The sequence below is a fragment of the Dunckerocampus dactyliophorus genome, chromosome 11, assembly GCF_027744805.1.
Source record: "Dunckerocampus dactyliophorus isolate RoL2022-P2 chromosome 11, RoL_Ddac_1.1, whole genome shotgun sequence".
Lineage (NCBI taxonomy): Eukaryota > Metazoa > Chordata > Actinopteri > Syngnathiformes > Syngnathidae > Dunckerocampus > Dunckerocampus dactyliophorus.
This window is the reverse complement of record NC_072829.1, coordinates 30,118,589-30,141,287: the sequence shown is the minus strand read 5'-3', so window position 1 is coordinate 30,141,287 and position 22,699 is coordinate 30,118,589. Positions and strand designations below refer to the sequence as shown.

The window sequence follows — 22,699 nt, the reverse complement described above, 5'->3', positions numbered from 1 at the left end:
AAGCCGGCGCTTGCTTTGCCTGCTTGCGTTCGTTGAGACGTGACGGAACTTCTTCCCCTGCAGTTAGCTACGCAATAGTTTATGCCCCCAAAAGAAACATCTCAGAAGAAAAGAGTACTTTCCTTTTGGCGCGTCCTGCATGTTTGCTTGCGTGACAGTTTGGTTATTTTACTGTTTTGTGCATTAGTTCCGATTTCAGGCTCTTATTTTGCACTACTTCTTGTTTTGTTCAAGTCTGCTTTTGGTCTCCTTTACTGTCTTACTGTTAGTCAGCTTCACGTGCTGCGCAAACCTGTCTTTGCTGTATCCCTGCCGCTGCACAGCAGCTATGGTTAGTAAAAAACACATTTTACCTGCATTTGGGTCTTGCTCTCTGCATCTTGAGGTCGCCGCCACAACACCACCACGCCACAACGCCAAGACGTGAGGCCTTTTGTCTTCTCTGTCAACGCTGCCGGCCTAGCTGCATGCTAGACGTATGGCGGGAAACAACAAAAAACACTGAAACCCATTTTCAAAACAAGCACCCTCTACCTGAAAGGTACGCTAGGCCTGGATGTGTAAGCGGTCAGCCCTGCACACGCCGGGCTCGAACAGGCGACCACATAAGTCCACCGATCGATCGTTAAGTCGAGCAGTGTTTGCCAGCGAGCTAAAAGGAACAGGCTGTCAATCACTGTGCTGCACATTTTCTTGAGGCGCACTACCGCGACCCCACTGGCTGGCATCCGTCATGCACGCTATTCTTACGCTTGCTGTATTCTGTGGAAACAGCTAAAATTAACAGGTCAAATTAAGACAAATTTAAACTGTTTATAAGCTGTTACGATGTGCGGCTCCAGATAATTTTTCTTCAGTGCTTCAGGGGACAAAATGGCTTTTTTGATAGTAAAGGTTGCCGACCCCTGCACTAGAAGCAGGGGTGGTATTCTACCTCAGTGAAGATCCCATCCCACATTCATTTGCATAATGTCCCTCATTGGGTGCACAGAGCAGGTTCAGGGCAGGTTTGGATGGCACTACTTAAAGTAAATCATTCATCATGGCAAGCTATACCACCCGCTCTTCACCCCTTTTCTATTGCATTATTAACTCATTTTTTTTACTCATTGATCATTTATTTTTACGTACGTCAGCGTTATTATCATTTATACCCGATTCCCTTACTAGGATACCCACCTGCACTGTCCAGTACCCAGGTATTTATTTCACAGTCACACTGGTTGAATGTTTGGCTAAAAAGTTACTAAATGAGTCGCGATACGAATCGAATCGTTTTTAAAACGAATCATTACAGCCCTAGTAGTCAATAAAAGGTACTGCTGTTGCACACCTGCCGTGCTTATTTGCTCATTTGAGCGTGTTTCTTTGAGGTGGAAAAAGTCGCAAATGAGAGTCGTTCATTTGTTGGGCTCGCCTTAAAAAAAAAAAAAAGAACAGTTGACTATCAGTCGGTTACGGACAAAATCTAACAAATCGGATTCGACTCTGAAAATCCTGAGTCAAAGACAGGCCCGGCACGCTGGTGCACTGCATTTTGTGTGAACGCACTCGCTCACGCAAAAGATTACGTGGAATTACGGAAGCACTTGCGATATTACGCTGCAATCTCACAATCGTAAAAGTTTAAAAATCCGAACCATGCTGTAACGTCTCTCCTTCCTTTAGTTTTGTAGCTACTTAGCGTTTGAGAAAATATCAACTCACTTTGTGTGTGTTAGTGTTGTTTGGTCTACGTGCCTCAGTGACATCATCCTTCACATTCCCATGAAACGTGGTGGCCCGCTTTGACCTGGGAAACGTTTCCTGACACAGCTGCAGAGCACTGAAAGACAGAAGCAGTCGAGCATGTCGGTTATCCCGAGTAGATTATTCCTGTCTGTTCCCTCAGGAGAGCTGATGAGAGGAACAGCTGGATGGAGGAGGGGGATGAGGGTGCAACGTGGCGTTTTCCACCCTGCCTGGAACCTTCCAGACATGGTGAGAAGAGGGAGGGAGAGGGCAGGAAGGGTGGGGCGCGGCACTTATCCTTCTTTTTCAGTCTGTTCACTTTGTCTGCCCCCTGCTCTGCAGACGTGGCGGCGGTGTCATTCACATGACCAAGAATTGCGCGCACACACATCATGGAGTGCGTGACACCTTTCCAAAAGGTTGACGTCACGCTGTCCGTTATTCTATGAGGCAGGCAGAAAGGTGTGTCATGCCCCTCCTCCTCCTCACTATGCTGACCAAAACAAACACAAACATCACTGGAGCCCTTAAAATGACAAAAACAAACAACGTCTGCATGAGGCCATGCTTCTGGCCAAGTGCACTACAACACATATAACACTTACAAAGTTGACCATTTATCCTCAAAGTGCTGCAAAAGTCACTTTGTGCACCTTTCTTAAAGAAAAACTGCACTGTTTGGGGAATTGTGCCCATCATTGGCATATTTATTTCCATTTTCTGTGCGCTCTAATGAGAGAAAACGAGCTGGTGTGAGCCAGCTAACAATGCACGTCACGGAGGGACCTATTTTGACGCTAAAGCCCTAACAAAAAGCCTTCAAAAGAACGTCAACAGTGTTCCATTCACATAACTGACCTGAATATTAACCAAGCTACAGCGATATTGTACGGGACAGACGGAAGAGTGGATACTACTGCCGCTCAATTTTGCTAAGAAGACTCAACAAGATGCTCATTTGCCGTCAGCATTTTTGACCTGAGGACTTGTGGTGGAAGACACAGCCATCCCCATGAGAGCGGACACTGGAAGTGTCGTCGCTGTTTCTGTGGCGCTGTTGTTGAAGTAGTCGGAGGTAGCGTTAGCTCCTATAGGCTAAGTCTAATCAATGCACCAGAGAAAGAAGTTTCAATAACGTTTGAAATCATCAAAACACGGCAAGATGCTGTAAGTATGACACGTTATCATCAATGTACTTGTTAAAGCATGATCACAGCATGGATATAAAAGCATAAAAGAAGGCTTCATCGTCGAAACAGGCACCTCCCGTGGCGTGCAATGTTAGCTGGCTCATACGAACTTGTTTCCTCTCGTTAGAACGCACAGAAAAAGGAAAGAAATGTGTTCATGTTTCACATAAGGACTGTGGATGATGGGCAAAATTACAAAAAAGTGCACTTTTCCTTTAATTAACTTATTGAATTGTTGGGCCTTGGTGGCCGACGGGACAAATGCACAGCAAGTTCCAAACAGAAAACGCACAAATCCCATAAAAACACATAAGAAATGAAAAATGCTGCAGTCGCATAGGCGCAGCAGGATCAAAAAGTAATGCAAAAGAAAAATGCTGCAAATGCGAAAAACACATCCAAACAAGCAGGCAAGCAGTTTTGACAGTAGAGCCATACAGTACGTCTCACATGAACGTGCTAGAACGTGTCTGCGCTCACACACTGACAAGGATCGAGCCCCAAGAGTGAATGAGTGATCTGATGTGGATAAGGTGAAGGTAATGAAAGGTCGCACGAAGCAACTGCTAAAGCTCCTTAGAGCGTGTTGGAGACTTCCTCCGTTTCAACCTGTGGCATTTAGTTGACTTTAGTTGATCGGTGGCTGACAAAGTAGCTACTGTCTCCAAAGCCAGACGTAATTAGTGTCCTAATAAAACAACACCGACATGTAAAATATCAATCCACACAGATATCGTAGCAATACAGTTGCACATTACTTACAGACAAGGTACAAGAGTATTTTAAAGTATTCTCTAACAAAAAAGTGTTCAGTGTGCTCTGTATCATTCCAACGCAATTAGTTATTGCAGCCACAAGGTGGCGCCAAATAACCACCACACTTTCACTTAAAGGGATAGTTGGGATTTTTTGACATGAAGTTGTATCCAGTGTAGTGCATCAACGGCGACTTACCACGCCCCTACCCCCCCCCCTACGAGTGTGGCTTCTCAAAACAATACGCGTTCAAAAGAGTAACACATCTGCATCACAAAAATGCCTCCTCGAAAAAAATCTGACCTCACAAATCACTCTGCGTTACATGTATGGCTAGAAAAAAAGTCATGTATATATATTTCATTTATACATATTTATTGAGTGATTTGTTTTGTAGAAAGGTTTTTCAAAGTAAATGAAAAGGTGATTTAAAGCTTTGTATTTAAATACAATAACATTAAAAATAGCTCCGGTAACCCATTATTAAAAAACGCTCCAATGAGGCGAGAATACCCGTACTGTGCAGGCAAGCAAATCAAGTGCTCTTTTTTATTTTCTCTTGCCTATGACGTAAACTTGTAAACAAAGACTGACTTTCCAAGGAAGGACGTTGTACCAAATGTGCCGCGATGACGGGGGAAAAAAAAAATATCAAGTACACGAAAAACCTTGTCAGCCACCTGAAACGCCAGCGCCGCGGCATTTGAAAAGGTTTGTCCGAGACCTCCTTGGCGTCACACATGCTGCTTGGAGCATGTGCCCGAATACAGTGCACCTTGCTGGGCCACAGCAGGAGGCTCCTCCCACTCTATACTCTGGTCCTTACTAACATGTGCACCTGCAGATGTACGCATTCCAAGATGCAAACACACACACACACACACCCACAGCGTGCTCTTACCATACTATACTACTTACCATACCATACTACACTGAGGGAAAGGCTTCTTGAGACGTCATCTGTACTTCTGTGAAGAAGGTGTCGGACGTTTCGCTCCTCATCCGAAGAGCTTCGTCAGCGAACTAATAAGTGCTGGTAGCCTAGGCCTTAAATACAGTAAGAGTGGGCGGAATTGGTGTGCCAACAGAGCACTACATTGGGGAAACTAAGCAAATACTCCAAAAAAGGCTTTATCAACATCGCAGGGACAATTCTAGTGGTCCTCAATCAGCAGTACATCTACACCTTAAAGCAACCCATCACTCTTTTGAGGACAGCGATGTAAAGATTTTGGCCAAAGAAAAGAGATGGTTTGAAAGAGAAGTCAAGGAAGCTATTTTTGTCAAACAACAGAACCCATCATTGAATCGGAATGGTGGTTTGAGGTTTAATTTGGACCCTGTGTTCAGCAGGTTACTGACACCAAAACCCACAGCTCTTAGTCTTGCAAATGAGGTGAAGCCAGGGCCGAGCCAGAACAATAGATGCTAACGAGCCAGTATCAGAATCGTTCATACCCAACTCAGGGAGCGACACTTCCCTTTTATCTGAGGTGTTAATAGCAGGATAGGATTATACCACTACTCCGCCCAGGCTTAGTGTAAGGAACCAATAGGAGGAGGGGGTTGGCACACCAATTCCGCCCACTCTTACTGTATTTTAGGCCTTGGCTACCAGCACTTATTAGTTCGCTGACGAAGATCTTCAGATGAGGAGCGAAACATCCGACACCTTCTTCACAGAAGTACAGATGACGTCTCAAGAAGCCTTTCCCTCGATGGACAACTCCTGTACGACTGAGAGCCTACACAGACACATACCATACTACACTCTTAACACCAACGCTAGACAAGGTTATGTATTGAAGCAACACTCCTTTATTGAATGTCAGGAATGATTGAGCTGTGTGATGTTCTGCCCCCTGGTGGACACATGTGGAGTGTCATGATTACGTCAACAAGAGCTATGAGTCATCACCCACCCAAAGCGAGGACAGCTGGAAGGTGTGTGTGTGTGTGTGTGTTGGGGAGTGGGTAAGGTTTTCCTCATCTCGCAGGCACATTTGTTAGAACTCACCTTCCGTTTCGGTGACATTCCCCAATGACGTCATCGTGAAATCAAAGAACAGGACAGTTTTAGGATTTAAAAAAGTGAAAGGGGATTTCCCCAATTTAAAAAATAATAATAACTATAATAATTTTAAAGCCTAACCGTTTCCCAAGTATATTAGTGTGTGTGCGCGTATAAACGAGAGTCATTAAATTTAAATTTCTTTGTAGAAAGGCGCTTTCTGAAAGTAAGCCCATTGACTTGTATTCATTCAGGCGCAGCCTTGACACATCCAATATGGCGGCGACGTTGACGTACGGCTCAGCGCTCGATGCGGCGTCTACGTATATATGTCGATGGTGACGTTAGCCAACATAAGAACTGAATATTTCGACGGACATAACTCACTCAAGTCTTAATGACTTGCAGAAGTAATTCCACTTCTCGTAAGTCTAATAAAGACTTGAAAGGCGGAAGAAGACGGATTTATGTCTTTCTTCTTCTATGGTTTGGTGTGTCAAAGTGGTTCCGCCCGCGTGTTTGTTCACAGCGCCACACTTAGGTGTGCCTTCTGTATTACATCGTTTTCACGCAGTGATTGTTCGTCTGGATGCAGCTACAGTATTTATTAATGCGCCACAGTACAGATGCGACTTTTTTCAACCCGCCTGTCAGTGTGGACAGGGCCTTAATATCGCGAGATCTGGTGACACCCCTACTTAATAGTGTATCCAAAACATTGCAAACATGACTGCAAACTACAATGATAATATAAAATGTGCTTTAGGCTCTTGTGGGGTGTACCTAATGTTGTGGCTGGTCATGTGATATGCAGGCATGCCCAACTCTCTTCACCGAGTACATACTTCTAGCTACCAGCATGCAGTAATAAGCTGCATTCAGGGACAGCGGTAAATGGTATATTGTTTTATTGTAGTTAAAAAAAGTACAAAGACAATGTGAATGTGACAAACTTACGAGGTGAAACGGTGAAGGTTCGAACCGAGTGGTTGGTGCATCTGCACGCTGAGGTGAGAGAAATAAGGACAAAAAGGGTGGGGGGGGGGGATTAGTGCACCTGAAGGCAACATGTCACAGCCGTGTGTTATCGACCCTGAACCCACGAGTGCCAGCCAGCCACTCATCCACGCCGGATGATGCTGACTAGGAAGCACAACATAAACATACAAGAACATGTTGCATATTTCACTTAATAAGCTGGGCTGACATCACAGTTTTTGTTATCTTCTATCCTTCCTGCTGCTGCTGCTGCTGCTTTAAAAGGTGTACGGCCCAATGTAGATGGAGAGTCTGAGGGCGGAGCTGCTCTGGTAGCTTCCCTGGTAGCTGAGCAGGGGGTTGACCGACACCATCTCCAGGTCCAGCGTGTACTCTCTGGGGCCTGAGACGGCACGGGCCAGGACCAGCATGGCGCTAATGTTGTTGATTTGCTGCAAGAGCACACAGCGAGGGAGTCAGCACGGCAGGCTTACAATATGGACAAAAGACGCCATTTCTTTGCGCGTCTTCTCACCCTGATGTAGAAGTCGCCGTTGTCGTCGCCCGAGCGGATCCTGAAGGTGTTGTAAGCCCCCGGGGACACGCTGGTGGCCTGGATCTGGAAGATGTCCGAGGGGACAGAGCGCTCCGAGGTGATGCTCATGTAGCGGTGCACGATGGAGAACGGAAGGTCACGGCAGGCGGGCTTGGTGGCGGGACACACACAGCGACTTGAAAGGAAAAAAACAAAAACAAAAACCTCAATCATTACAACTGCACTTCACAAGTCAGCCAGCAGAGGGGGGTAAGAATTTACTAATGGACTGTGTCACTTTCACTAACTTTTCAGCTCTAATTCAGAAAAAAAGAAGTGGTTAGATTGATGTATTTATTCATTCTTTGAGTACAATAAGATATAACACCAAATAACATTTTATATGCTGTAAAATCAAGCCCAAAAACTATTAATACCCTGGGCACATTTTATTTTTATTAACTTTTTATTAACTATTAACTTTTATTATAGCACCATCCAACCATCCATCCATTTTCTATGCTGCTTCTCCTCTTGAGGGTCGTGGGGGCATGCTGGAGCCTATCCCAGCTGACTTCGGGGGACAGGCGGGGTACACCCTGGACTGGTCGCCAGCCAATCACAGGGCACATATAGACAAACAAGCATTCACACTCACATTCATACCTATGGACAATTTAGAGTCTCCAATGAAGCTAACATGCATGTTTTTGGAATGTGGGATGAAACCGGAGTACCCGGAGAAAACCCACACATGCACGGGGAGAACATGCAAACTCCACACAGAAATGCCCAGGGGAGAATCGAACCCAGGTCTTCCCGATCTCCAAGCTGTTGCTGTGTTGGCCAACATGTTATTATTATTATTATTATTATTATTATTATTATTATTATTATTATTATTATTATTATTTTTAATTATAGCACATAAAAACAAAAAAATATTTAACATAAAATAAAACTGACTTGCATTCAATTAATTTGTATTTTTAATTTAAAAAAACACCACATTTAAATGTAATTTAAATAGTTGGACAAAAATCTATAATTTTATCTGAATAAAGTCAAAATATTAATTAAGTAATCAAATGAGGGAAAAAAGTTGCAATTTTACGAGAATAAATTCGTAATATTATGAGGAAAAATAATATCATTTTAGTAGCATAGAACTGAAATAGTCAAGAAAATAACAGCGCTTTTTTTTGAAAGACATAATATTATGTGAAACTAATTAAAGAATAAAGTTTGTGGAAAATTAGGTTGGGGGAAAAGTTATAAGATTATGAAATTAAAGTAAACATTTTACGGGAATAAAGTCATATTTACAAGAAGAAAATTTACAAGAGAAAAGTTGAAATAGTTAGATTTTTTAAAATGCTGTAATTTTATGAGAATAAAATAAAAATATCAAGTTATCAAATGAGGAAAAAAAAGTCACAATTTTACAAGAATAAACTCATAATATTAGGGGAAAAATAATGTCATTTTAGTAGCATTTCACCTATGTTGCAAAGCTGAGAGGCAGTTTTTTCTTTTAATAAACAAACTTCGAAGCATATCTACACGCGTTGCTTTACAAAATATGTAAGTTCATTTTTCACTATGTGGCCCCCGCTGGAAAAAGTCTGGACACCCCTGCTCTGTGTCGATGATGCTAAAAGGATCCTTTAGATCGGTGCAAAACATTGTGCTTCCTCATGAAATGGGGGTATAAATAATGGTGGAAAAAGCAATGAAAATAGCAAAGGTGTCCCATTAACTCATTCAATACCAAAGACGTATTTATACATTTTGATAAACCCCAACGCCCGATCCCAAGAACGTATTTATGCGTCTTTTACGGGGGTTTTTTGTGCGAAAGGCAAAAAGAGCTGAGGACGCAACTAACTCTCCACTAATGGATTTCACTTCAGAGCAATTTGAAGCCATAAAAATGTCCACAAGGTGGCAGAAGTGCAGCGCTCGGCAGGGGTCGTGTGAAGGGAAAAGTCACACATGACAGGAAGGAGGAAGTGAGAGAGCATGGAGGAGTGTGGTGCGCAGAAGGCTACGCACTGTAGGGACATTTTTCCACACGCACACACATAGTTCAGTTCCAGATGTGAAAATTGTAAATAGCTCATGGTGCTATATTTGAAAGTAATTGTTATGTTGGTATAGTTGTTTAGATATTTGAGCTGTCAAAGTGAAAGTTATGCTTGAAATGTATCTTTTCCAAAAAAAAGCTGTTTTTCTCCCTTTTTTAGTTGGGAACTGCTATTTTCCTAAAACTTACCTATGTTCTACTGCTGATTACTAAAGAACGGAAAATGGTAAAAACAAACTTTGTTTTTCTGATGAAAGATGAGGGTCCAATCTTTCTTTTGGTAGGTCCCATGTTTATATAGCCATAGAACACAATATTCTGTGTGCCTTGAAACATCAGTCCAAATCATCTAAAATGGCCGCTACTGAAGGGGTTGTCTTTTGAGAACGTCTGGGATTGAATGAGTTCATATCTCACAATTACTCATTCAACAAACACAAACTGAAAATGTGACCTGGGTGTGGCATATGTGAGGTACTGCACCGTGTTCAGAAGGAAAGTTGGACTTTGGTGTGGGACCCCTATTCTGGGCAAGAAGGTAGACACTCACTTCTCGGACACCTGCACGTAAGGTTCCTGGCAGCGGTTGGAGTCCACACACTGGTAGCGTCCATGGAGATTCACGCAGGTCTGTGTGTCAGTGCACTGATGTTCGCCCGTTTCACACTCATTGACATCTGCGGAGGACAAAGTGATAGCGGCAGAGACCGGGAGGCGGCGGCTGGCGTGCGAGCGTCCTCACTCACCCTGGCAGAGTCGCGTGCCTTGCAGCCGGTATCCCTCAGGGCAGACGCAGGAGAACTTGCCCGGCTCGTTGACGCACTGGTGCTGGCACAGGTAGCTGGAGTAGCTGCACTCGTCCACATCTGTCAAAGCGGACACGCTGACGCTCAAACAAGTCCGGGGGGAGACGGCATCGGGGAGGACAGCTTACCGTTGCAAGCAAAGCCGTCCGGGCCCAGCTCGTAGCCGTGGTCGCAGCGACACAGGAAGGTGCCGTACGTGTTGTAACACCGCTGAGAGCAGGGGGCCCCCATGTCACACTCGTTCACGTCTAACACGGACACATGGACAAGCACAATCTAAGAAGACGCAATCCACAGCCGGAGCACAAAATATCTCCTCTAATGCTGATTGAGACATGGATTCCTTTCACAATAAGTTTATGATTTACTGCATCATGCTGACAGCTCGTATGAACATGTTCACCCTGAAGTCAATCAACAGTCCAAACCAGAAAGGCGCTGCATGAATCCAAGTTATTATGATTATTATCCATACTGTATATTACAAACATCCTTCAGCATGACACACTGGACCGCTGCAATCACAGTGAACATAAACAGGGGCGGATCTAGCTTTTTTGAAAAGGGGGGGTGTGGCCGAGGCCGTAGGCCTAGGCGCTGGAAATGGAGCGGGGGTTCTGGGGGCCCTCCCGCATAAACATTTTTAAAATTAGACCTCATTTCCTGCAATCTGGTGATATCTGAGGCCAATTTTATGTCCTTAATTTCAAGAGTGTGTTGTTTTTTTATCCTTGGAATATATCCATTTTAGTGGCTTCAGATTCATCTGATTTTAGACCCCCCAAAAAACACCACTACTACTACTACTAATATTATAAAGAAATCATTTCCATTCATTATATTTAATAACAAATTATATTACATGGCATTAAATAACAATATTTTTTTAGTATTCAAATGTTTAATTAATCTATTTTAGTGGCTTCAGGTTTATCTGATTTTTGACCCCCAAAAAGCCAGCACTACTACTAATAATAATATTATAAAGAAATAAATTATAATAAAAAAAAAAATCACTTTTAATCATTAAATTGAATAACAAATTATATTACATGACATTAAATAACAATATTTAATAGTATTCAAAGATTTCATTGATCTATTTTAGTGGCTTCAGGTTTATCTGATTTTAGACTCCTAAAAATGATATTAAAAATAAATAAATTTATTTATTTAAAAAATAAAAAAATAAACAAAAACAAGTTAGTTACAAGAAGCATTTGGCTTAAAAAGTACGGTAGAAACACATTTTGAAAAAGGATGCTATTCCTCCGGTACACAGGAAAAAAAAGACAAGAAGAACGACGTCAAAGTTGCCACAGGACAGAGTCAGTCTTCTCTTGCTTACATGAGGTCCTCTAAACACTATTCCATGATAGCGACAAGGCTGTAAAGCGTGATACGTGTTCTAGAACATCTTTTCACGGTGATATGTATGTTTACTGTGAGGAGCGAGGATATACAGTAACTTATATCTGGCTATGAAGACCCCTTTTACGCTCATTAAGAAGCAGGATAAGGATAAGCAACTCCAGAGTACGTTATACTTCTTGTTATGGTTCTTGAAGGTGACCAATCTTCATCTCCATGTCTTAAGAATTAAGTTCTGCAAGTTCTCTATTTCATCTTCAAATCAAACATGGCTCACATCTTGGCTATAATCACTGTAAACATCCTCTGTGTGGTTTACCAGAGTGATCGCACGCTGATGACGTCGCTTCCCGGAAATGAGACTAAGCAGCGAGCGTTAGCTCGTCGTGGCTAGCGCCATCAACTGTAAATGTGTTTTTTCTAAATTTACAAAAATAGAACATAATTACAAACGATATGTAACAGACACACACATGCTCCCTTTATCGATACGGAAATGCAACGCAGAGGCTCCTACTCACCGATGCACGAGCGGTTGTTTCCCGCCAGCTGGAATCCGGGTTCACACTGGCATGAGAAGGAACCGGGCACGTTGACGCAGCGATGCTGACAGTATCTGTACCTGCACTCGTCGATGTCTGACGCACAAGGAGAGGACATTCAAAGCTGACTTGCTAAAAGGGAAGTGCACTTTTTGGGGGGAATCTTGCCCATCATCCACAAGACATGAACACAAGTCTTTCTCTTTTCTGTGCCTTCTAAAGATATAGAAACCCAGGGCTGCCAAATGATAACAAATTTGTCTCAAATTAATCACAGTTTTGAAATTAATCGTTTGCATCTATGTGGGAAATATGCCCTTTTTTTTAAACTGTATTTGATGAACAAAACGATAAATGACGGGACACAATTTTACATGTTTGCATGATGCCACACACGTGGGAAAATGTAAAACACCAGTCTCAGCAATGAGGTGTTGCATTCAATGGCACCAAGTAATTTTTTTAAGTAGAATTCAATGTGTCGATGTGTTTCCTGGGATTTCCTAGCATACTTAAACGCAGCAAATTGTGCTTTCTTAGTGATAAGAATATCCACTTACTGTTTTTCTTTGTCTTTGTTTATTTAAACCACACGTACACTCCTAATAAAGACGTTGTGATGTTCGGGGTGTCCCTGAATGCGCCTCGCTGTGACAGTAAGGAAGTGTCGTTCCGATGAGGACCAGAGACGTGGAGTTGAAGGGAGGAAGGGAGTTCCGCTAATGCTTAAAATGAGCAAAATACCTGTTGCTACATGCTCACAGCATGGATATAAAACCTTGTTGGAGGTGTTTTAATAGCGGGCCTTCCAGGCAAAATAGGTGCGTCTGATTATGTGTGTTAATTAGCTTTTAGCTGTTTTTGGATCTTTAGAAGGCACAGAAAAGAGGAGGACGTGTGTGCTCATGTCTCACATAAGGATTGTGGATGATGGGCAAAAGTGCGCTCAAGTAAAACAGTGAGGCGTGGTTGTTCCTCACCGATGCACTCTGTGCCAACTTTGCGGTAGCCATCGGGGCACTGACAGGTGAATGCTCCCAGTGTGTTGATGCACTGCTGGCTGGGCTGGCAGTCGTGTTCGTCGCGCTGGCACTCATCGACATCTGGGTCACGTGATGGAGGAGACACAGGAATCTTATTATCGCCCCCTCATGTGCAGCCTGCAGCTGAGGGGATGTGGTCATGTTGAAGTGTGCGCGAGAAAACACTTCTTAATGTTGCTTTAGCGCAGCAGCTGTCCTCGCGTGAAAGCTACCAAATTCCTACACAGTCTGCACCCTCCCCCACCCCCACATAAACAAACATGCTCATTGACCCCCGTGCAGACTGTACGAGCACCTGCTCCGGCCACCTGTCCCCCTCCCTGAAATTCTGACAGTAAACGTCTGCAGTCGCATCCGCACTTTACGATGTCGCCTCCCCACCCCGCTGTACACCCACCCACACAGCTGTCTCCCTGCGGCTCGTAGCCCAGAGGACAGGGGTTGAAGGCCTCGGTGGGCGTGATGGGGGGCTCTGGGGCCGGGATGACGGAGGCGGAGCGGGGAAGGCACAGGTAGCCTCCATAATGGTTGAAGCATTTCATCTCCCCCTTGCAGGCATCCGGAATGGTCTCGCACTCGTTTATATCTGATGGGGGGAAGAAGGAGGCAGGAGGGAGGACATGTCAACATGACGTCGTGAAAACATGAGCAGACAGACAGAAGTCAAATGAACCAGCGTCACCTTTGCAGTGCTCCGTGTGAGGGTCCCAGTGATAGCCATCTGTGCATTCCTACAATCAGCAGCACAGTGAGTTGCCAAGAAACAACCAACACGTAGGAAATGTATGCTCATTTTATGGATACATCACAACATATGCAGATGTCGTATTTCATACATATACTGCACATTCAAATCTAAGATATCAATGTTGGGTGCACATCCATAAATCCATTTTTTCCCCCACAGAAGACACATCTCATTAAACCCTGAGTTGGTAATCATTTATAAACACTGGAATTTCACTAAGCGTTGAGATTTCACACTTTGTGTGGCAGCTCTTCAAGGCACCACAGTTGCTGTGAGTCCCGATGCGTTTAATTAGTGTGTGAAGCACGTGACGCTTCACACGGGGAGGGTTCTGGAGCTAAATCTAATCTAATAATAACACAAAATTGCAAATGGTAATCCAGAATTGGAGAAGAACATCAGCGTCATTATTTATTTTTATTATTATTTTTATGGGTGTCACAATTATGCCCGCATTATGGCCATTCGCGGGTGTTCCCAGAACGTAACCCCCGCAAAAAGCGGGGACCTCTTGTATAAACCTACGGTACATCATCTTAGTAACACAAATACTTGGAAATAAGTCCGGGTCGCAGGGGGCAGCAGTCTCAGTAGGGAAGCCCAGACTTCCTGGTCCCCAGCCACCTCGTCCAGCTCCACCGGGAGGACACTAAGGTGTTCCCAGGCCAGCTGGGAGACATAATCCCTTCAGCGTGTCCTAGGTCTGCCCCGGGGCCTTTTCCCAGCTGGGCATGCCCGGAACACCACACCAGGGAGGCGTCCGGGAGGCATCCGGACTAGATGCCCGAGCCACCTCAACTGGCTCTTCTTCATGTGAAGGAGCAGCGGCTCTACTCTGAGCCCCTCTCGGATGACCGAGCTCCTCACCCTCTCTCTTAGGGTGAGTCCAGCTACCCTACGGAGGAAACTCATTTCAGCCGCTTGTATCCACGATCTCATTCTTTCAGTCACGACCCAAAGCTCATGACCATAGGTGGGGGTGGGAACATAGATGGGGGGGGTAAATTGAGAGCTTTGCCTTCCGGCTCAGCTCTCTCTTCACCACGACAGTCCGGTACAGCGACCGCATTACTGCAGACGCTGCGCCGATCCGCCTGCCAACCTCGCGCTCCAACAGGTTGGACAAGACCCGGAGATACTCAAACTCCTCCACCTGGGTAGGACCTCATTCCCAACATGGAGGGTGCAATCCACCCTTCTCCGACTGGGAACCATGGCCTCGGATTTGGATGAGCTCAGTCTCATCCCAGAAGCTTCACACTCAACCGCCCTAGTAAACGCTGAAGGTCACATCAAGGTGAGGCCATCAGGACCACATCGTCTGCAAACAGCAGAGACCAGATTCTAAGACCCCCGAACTGGACTCCCTCCACTCCTTGGCTGCGCCTACAAATTCTGTCCATGAAAATGATGAACAGAATGGGTGACAAAGGTCAGCCTTGGCGGACGCCAACGTTCACCGGGAACAGGCTGGACTTACTGCTGGCAATGCCAACCTGGCTCCTGCTCTGGTTGTACAAGGACCCTATGGCACGTAGTAGCCACGGTCCAATGTTTTTCCAAGTCTACAAAGCACATGTAGACCGGCTGGTTGAAATTTGGAACACTGCTTGAGAGTGACCAACATCCGACAGTCAAATCAACATCAGAACCCGACAGTGAATGAACGTCAGCAAACGTATGTTCTTTCAACGCTGTGTTTGTGTTGCTCAACGCCATGACCTAATTCAACAATTTACCAACGTTGTTTCAATGTCGTGCGCCTGCTGGGAAGGAAAAAGGAGTGAAAACGCTCCTGTCACTGTGAAACGCGGTGCACTCAAATGTCCACATCACCACAACTGACAGTGAGAGAGAAAGAGAGAGATAATTACATCCGTACCGTGTAGGTGTCACTTTCTTGGGGCGGCTGTGAAGTAGCGCTATGGAGGAGGAGCATGCACACGCACAAGACAGACACACACACACCCTGCATGCTAATATGCTAGTGGATGAGACAATAACACACATAAACACACGCACGCACGCAGCTCAGATCAGGTGACTCAGTGCAGCCAATGGGCATCTGGGGAGAAAAAACACAAAAATACATTAGAAATGTTGTACATCTGCACAAAGTAGTCCCATTCGTGCCCTCCTGGAGTTTACCGCTGCATGAGCTGACAAAATGAATCAAATCAACTAAAGCCCAAAAAAAAAAAGCAGTCCGTCAGGAGCGAAACAGCTCGGACTCGCTCGCCTGTTTGTCGACCAAACAGCGCGGCCTTGATTGTGAGGAGCAACCAGCGCGCGTCCTGTGCTTTGCCAGGTAGGAGAACATAAACACCGTGACGTCCTTTTCACTTGCACATAGCATGAGAGAAATACTTCTTACAGAAAGCCCTCTGTGTCTTTAACCTGGCAAGACTGCAAGTGCTTGGAATAATACCTTGGCCTTCCAGTGAGTCACAGTGGGAGCACATATAAACTCTGAATGGTGATTCAGTCTTTTAAACAAACTATTCTTGTGTATCGCCATGTTTGGTAGACTCGACACGCTACACTCACTTCATAGTTGGTGGATTGTGCCATCCGTTATTGGTTAACCGTAATTGGTTTATTTGTGAAATATGTAAAAAAATATATATATATATTTGTTGCCAATAACAACCAGTAACAGCCTTGATGACGTGGGTACGTGTACTGCACTGACATCGGCTGGTTGCAGCTGCCGATGCTTGGATTCTATGGACACTATGTGTACCTAGAAAGACCATAATCATTAAGGATTTGCGTCCAACCAAGTAGGTTGATCATTAAAATTCAAATTTGAACTTTGATTAAACTTTGAAAGTGATTAAACAAGAGAGAAGATTTAAAGCCTGTCTGAGAAAAGTGGATAAAGTGTATGGTGAGGGCTTTTACAGCCTTAAAACATATATAGTCATTGTAAACAAATAAACGTCCGACACCTTCTTCACAGAAGTACGGATGACGTCTCAAAAGCCTTTCCCTCGACGGTAAACAAATAAAGTTGGCTACTTCACGGATTTCTCTTATTGCGGGCTATTTTGGGAACCTATCCCCTGCGATAAATGAGGGAACGCTGTATACAACTCTAGTATAACTCATGTAATTTGGGGTTTGACAAAAAAAACTCACTGCATGCAGTACAAGTTTTCTGTCAAAATTGACAGAAAAAAAATTGCAAGAAAGAAGAGTTATGTGTCTTGGATTTTTTTTTTTAAATGTGTATTTTTATTATCTTTTTAATAATAATAATTAACCCATTCAATCCCAGCCATTTTTCAAAAGGCAACCCCTTCAGTAGCAGCCATTTTAGACAATTTTGACTGATCTTTCAAGCCACACAGAATATTGTGTTCTATGGCTATATAAAGATGGAACCTACCAAAAGGAAGGTTAGACTCCCGTCTTTCATCAGAAAAAAATGTTTGGTTTTTCCTTTTACCGTTCTTTAGTAATCAGCAGTAGAACATTGGTAAGTTTCAGGAAAATAGCAGTTCCTGACTGATTGCTCTGAAGTGAAATGCATCAGTGGAGATTTGCATCATCACCTACCTCTTTTTGCCTCCCACGCAAAAAACACGTAAAAGACGCATAAGTATGCTGTTGGGATCGGGCGTTCGGGATTATAAAAACGTATAAACACATCTTTGGTATTGAATAAGTGCATAAAAAATAAACTAATTACAATATATAAATTTTTTTAAAGTATCTTTTTGATGTGCATTATTTCCAAGCCTTCGCAGGTCACATAAAATTATATGACGGGCCAAATCTGGCCCCCGGTCCTTGAGTTTGACACCTGCGCTTTATATTTCATTAAAATTAATTAATTAAAATAAATAAATAGAAATACAAAATAAAAAAATCTAACATAACAAAAGAAGGCATTATAATTTGTTTATGCACTGGTTATTTTGAAAGTTGAAACGCTTTACTCAGGCTTTCTGAGCAGCTCTCAATTATGGGTTAACAACAGCAAGTGTGGCCTCCTGCTTGCCAAATAGTGAGCTCACATTTAACTCTACTTTAGTTTTTTTCTTTTTTGTAAATAACCAGACATGCTAGTGCGCAACATACACTGTATTTTGCACCATAGATAGACAGTCTATCTATTTATCACTAATCACCCCCTACATGACACTGTGGGTTCCCTGAGCAGCTCCTTCAGCAGCAGACTGTTCCACCCACGGTGTAAGAAGGAGAGGTTCCGCAGGTCCTTCATACCGACCGCTGTCAGGCTCTACAACACCTGCACCACCTGAACCATGTTGTAGTCGATATGTATTCTTTACTTGCGTATCTTGCTTGCTGCTGTAACAAGTGAAATTCCCCGCTGTGGGATAAATAAATAAAGTACAATACAATAATATATCCGTCAGGGCTGTCACAAGACACAAGATACACGATACACAAGATTGGGTCTACGAGAACGAGACGAGACGAGACGAGCTTTTAACATTACTTTTAAGTAAAGTACAATGAAAAAATAGAAAAAAATATATGGCAACATACTGCAATCTATTAATTTCATTTGCACTACGTTACCCTCTTCTGCACTCTGTGTGTATGCTAGCGGCCCTGCCTCCCCCCACCGAGCCTTTCATGCCTTTGTTCTATGGAACAAATGCTCCACGGTGCTGAAACCAATGCACAGAGTGAACTCTCTTCCTGCCTGTTTGGGGACAATAGACGAGGGACAGAGACACGCATGCACGTGGCAATATACTGAGGCCGGCAAAATTATCAAATTCGCTTTCATTTATTGTGTTTAATTAATTTATGACCATCCCAGGCCTGGTGCTCAGGAGACTTTTTTTTCTGAACGAGAAATGTTGTCACGTTTTAATCTGGCCAGATCTTGTAATATCTGTGTATTTTTCACTCTCATTATTATTATTATTATTATTCATTATCATCACTGACTGGCTGTGAAAAGGGGCAAAACACTTGCAATTTATTTTTCTGTACAAACCGCAGTATAATCACCTGATAACCTTCGCAACAACTTCAAACAATTTCCAAGTTAAGTTCCTGGCCCCCCCTTCACACCTCACCACACCCTACACCCAGACAGCGACAAGCGTGGCGCCCATTTAGGCTGACGTTACCAATGTGGTTCCCCTGCCCATGAAGGGCTACGGTAAATGCTGCGCGCATTAAGTCAGTCAGTAAGACGTCTACAGTTTGAAAGTGTGACAGGAAGTTACAACCACGCCTGCTCAAAAGACAAAGAGCAGGCCACAGACTGACGTGGTCACCCCTCATGACAAGGGCGTGACATCACATGCTGTTTATGGGCCGTGCGTGGCGAAAAAGCAGCAAAAAGCATGTCTTCCACGCTAACACACACCGGCGTGGATTCAGATGGCCGCAGTACGTGACCCCTCGGGACAAACTGGCGGAAACGAGAAGCGAAAACCACCCGAAAACAAACTGACCATCCGTCTGGGGTCCAGTCATTGACTGCGTGGGTGTTGGCCTGCTAGCGCCGGAGATCAAGCGGCGGTGGACCTCTGGAATGCCCGTGGCGAGGATGTGGGCGCCATTTCTCAGCTGGGATGCCCTGGCACCGTCCTAGTTCCCAGAGTATCAGTTTCTGGGAAACCCCCCACGGATCATATAAGGGACAGCTCGCTACTGAGGGGGAAGCAGTGCACATCATGTGTGTTTGGACTACTGGCAAAGAAAAACATACATTTGGTTTAATCCTACCCCAGGAGGAGTTTGACATTATTTTGATCCAATAAGCATTCGTGACCCGACCTCTGCAGGTCCATTTTTAAATTCGAAGCCAGCCCAATTTAACAGGCAAAATGTCAGCTAGCTTATTACACAAGTGGCCACCTGTGGACTTGGAAAAACACACACCGGGACCACACGTGGAACCATGCACGTCCACACGGCCAGGAAGCTAGTCAGCTCGTGTTGTTCTACTTGTCGTGCACACACGGAGGCCCGGCGTCCGGCTCCAGCTGCGCCCTGGTACCGCTGGGAGCGGCACAACCTGCAAATCCTTGGAAACTCAGTGATGAATGGTGGCCTTTGCAAGAGATTACTGTTACAGGACACCCTCACCCCAGCGTGATGCTCCACCGGATCACCCTGCCAAGTGGGTCAAAGGCCTGATTTGTCGTCTGCGATGACAATATGGAAGAAGACGACGACGAGGTGTTTTCGCACCTGAGTCATTACATAATCCTGGGCCAAACGCCAAGCGAGGCCCCCTGCTGTCGGCCAGGGAAACAATGACACGTTCATCTAACTGTCCACAGGTGGTATGACATAATTCTACTATTGAAGCTTCTCCAAGCCTGTAGACAATCTGCAAAGAGTTAACTCGACTGTAAATGACATTTGTGGCGCCCCCTATGGGTTGTCGTCAAAATGCTTTGGAAGATATGCTGGCATACACATAATACAGATATCCTCCAAATATTATAATCATGAGACAAATGTTCGTTGGGTTACGGACAATTAGTTGCTAAGTCCCTACCGTGCCCCGTGCAGACGTTCTGCTTGACGGCTGCCATGTTTTTCACCCACGTGCTTGTCCGTGCCCTCAATGTGTGTACCAGATTTTGTGCCATTCAGCTAAACACCCCAAAGTTACAGTGGGTTTTGTAATGTCAATCTGACACAATGCTGATTTTTTTTACCCAATGAGAAAAACCCGAAGTAGGATATTACGAATCAGCTTATTACAGTCTTAAGTCAATGTAACCAAATTGGTCCCGAGGATAAAGAGCAGTGGTTTGCAGTCAGGGCCAGCAAGGCCTTCCCTGCTGGCCTAACCATTACCTGAACCACTACCCATTACCTACATTCCAAACTTAAAATTGTAATATTTGTTCCATTAAATTATATGAATGTATTCCCAACAATGTATTTTCTTCATTTTGCAGTGTGTTTTTGGCTCCAGTACTTTCCAGTAGTGTAGGTGTAGATCTTTTTTTTTGTCCAATCAGATTTCAGCTTCTACGTGTCGCCATATCAATGTAATCTGCCCAGGGCCTTTAGAATCAGGAGTGCTGGCCCCTGTCACGCACACGCTAGAAGCAATGGGGCTGCTGTTGTTTTTTTTTTTTAGCCAATCAGACTTATGATTCGACGCTCGGGGCCAGCTTGAACGCCCCCAGCCCTGATCAAAACTGCTCAAGATATGTTACATCCACAATGGCTGAGGAGGAGAAGCTGGCATCTCTGGCGAGTAGGTTTTATAGTTTTGTCCTGTTATTAGATAAATATTGACTGTCAGCTGCTTCAGATGATGTAGTAGTGTAGATGTTTTGAGTTGTCACAACATTTCATCACCGAGCCATTCTATTTATGCTCGTCACATTTGGCTGAGCGCCAACATTACAAGATTAAAACATGAAGATTTCTCGTTCAGAAAAAAAACGCCTCCCGGGCACTAGGCCTGGGACGATATTAAATTAATTCATTACACAATAAAAGAAAATGAACGCGATCATTTTGCCAGCCTCAATATATTGCCATGTGCATGCGTGTCTGTTTCCATCATCTCTCACCTCCAAAGAGGCAGGAACAGGGTTCACTCTGTGCATTGGTTTCAGCACCTTGGCGCGTTTGTTCCATAGAATAACAACATGAAAGCTGTGAGGGTTTTTATCAGTCAGTCTCTTTGTCTCAGAGGGTGGAGGCGGGGCCGCAAGCATACACACAGAGTGCAGAAGAGTGTAACGTAGTAGAAATGAAATCAGTAGATTGTTCACTGTACTTTTCTTTAAAATAATGTTAAAATCTCGTCTCGCTCTCGTAGACCCAATCTTGTGTATCTTCTCGTCTCGTGACACCCCTGTTGGAGACTATGTGTTGGAATATAAGAGGACTTAGATTGGTAAAATATTGCAGTTACTTAATGTATGCATGCGCCTGTGTGGCGCATCGCTAACGAGTCTACTGCTCTATATGGGAGGCAAATTTACTATCAGCAAGGTAGTGTTTTTTCATACTGGCTCTCACGGTGTCTGGCAAAAACAATTCTCAGTGGCCCACTGAAGGCCCAGATACCAAACATATCGCCCGCCACTGGTTTGTCAGAAAAATCATTGTACAGGCAACACAGTAGGGGTGCATGTTCTGACAATAGTTCACGGTTTTGTGTGCAGCGGTTCAGGAGTAGAAAAGGTTCATTAACTCCAGTATAGCTCTCGCACCTGTTTTTGTTGTACAACTTGACTCGGATCATCCGGCTGTCATTTCCTGTGAAGCTGAGATGGTGACAGCGTACAATCACACCGTCCCTGTGACGACTGTCTACCCTTCCATTACACGGAGCCAAGATGAAAACTACAGTGATTGTGAGCCGCGTTATTTCGACTCCAGCGAGCCGGGAAAGCAGATAAGTGGTTGAAAGTCTGTCCTGTAGCAAAAAAGAAGAGGTTCTTCTCACCTCTCACTACGTTTAAAACGCCGCGATTCATATTTTAGCCGGGATGTGAACTCACCAACAAGTCCTGCGTGGTCTTTTGTCAGTCTGAACCCTGGTGTCGGACCTCCGGGCTGGTCACAGGCAAGTGGTCCCTAAAGCTCCAAGCGGTGCACCCTGAGAGAGAGAGTGAGTGGAAGACAGCTGGAGCAGCTGAACACATGTAGAGGGAGGGGGAGCAAGCCAGAGACAAGAGAGCAAGCTGGGACCGCCCACTCTTCTTACCCCCCCTCCCGGACGGCCCCCTGCGCAGCCACCCTGACTCCCCCGACCACCACCACCGCCTCTAAGATGCGAATTCCTGGTCTGTGGCCCAAATCCCCAAAAATCCATCCAAATGGTGAGTGAACAACAACTTCACAGATTCACACACACACATGACCCCCCCCCCCCACACACACACACTCCCACACCCCTCTCTCCCACACTAAACCGCCGTCCATC

At 44.5% G+C, this 22,699-nt stretch overlaps 1 protein-coding gene across 1 annotated transcript; it reads right to left on the bottom strand.

Annotated features, from left to right (window-relative positions):
- Positions 1–6,578: 6,578 nt before the first annotated feature.
- On the bottom strand, positions 6,579–22,448 carry efemp2a (EGF containing fibulin extracellular matrix protein 2a). Its single transcript, XM_054791553.1, has 11 exons — positions 22,275–22,448; positions 15,680–15,862; positions 13,732–13,780; positions 13,447–13,635; positions 12,987–13,109; positions 11,986–12,102; positions 10,222–10,341; positions 10,034–10,153; positions 9,838–9,964; positions 7,202–7,397; positions 6,579–7,118 (listed from the first exon to the last, which is right to left on the bottom strand). The coding sequence occupies exons 2-11, from the start codon at positions 15,770–15,772 to the stop codon at positions 6,945–6,947; spliced, it is 1,308 nt and encodes a 435-aa protein (XP_054647528.1). The 5' UTR covers positions 15,773–15,862; positions 22,275–22,448; the 3' UTR covers positions 6,579–6,944.
- Between the last annotated feature and the right edge of the window lie 251 nt (positions 22,449–22,699).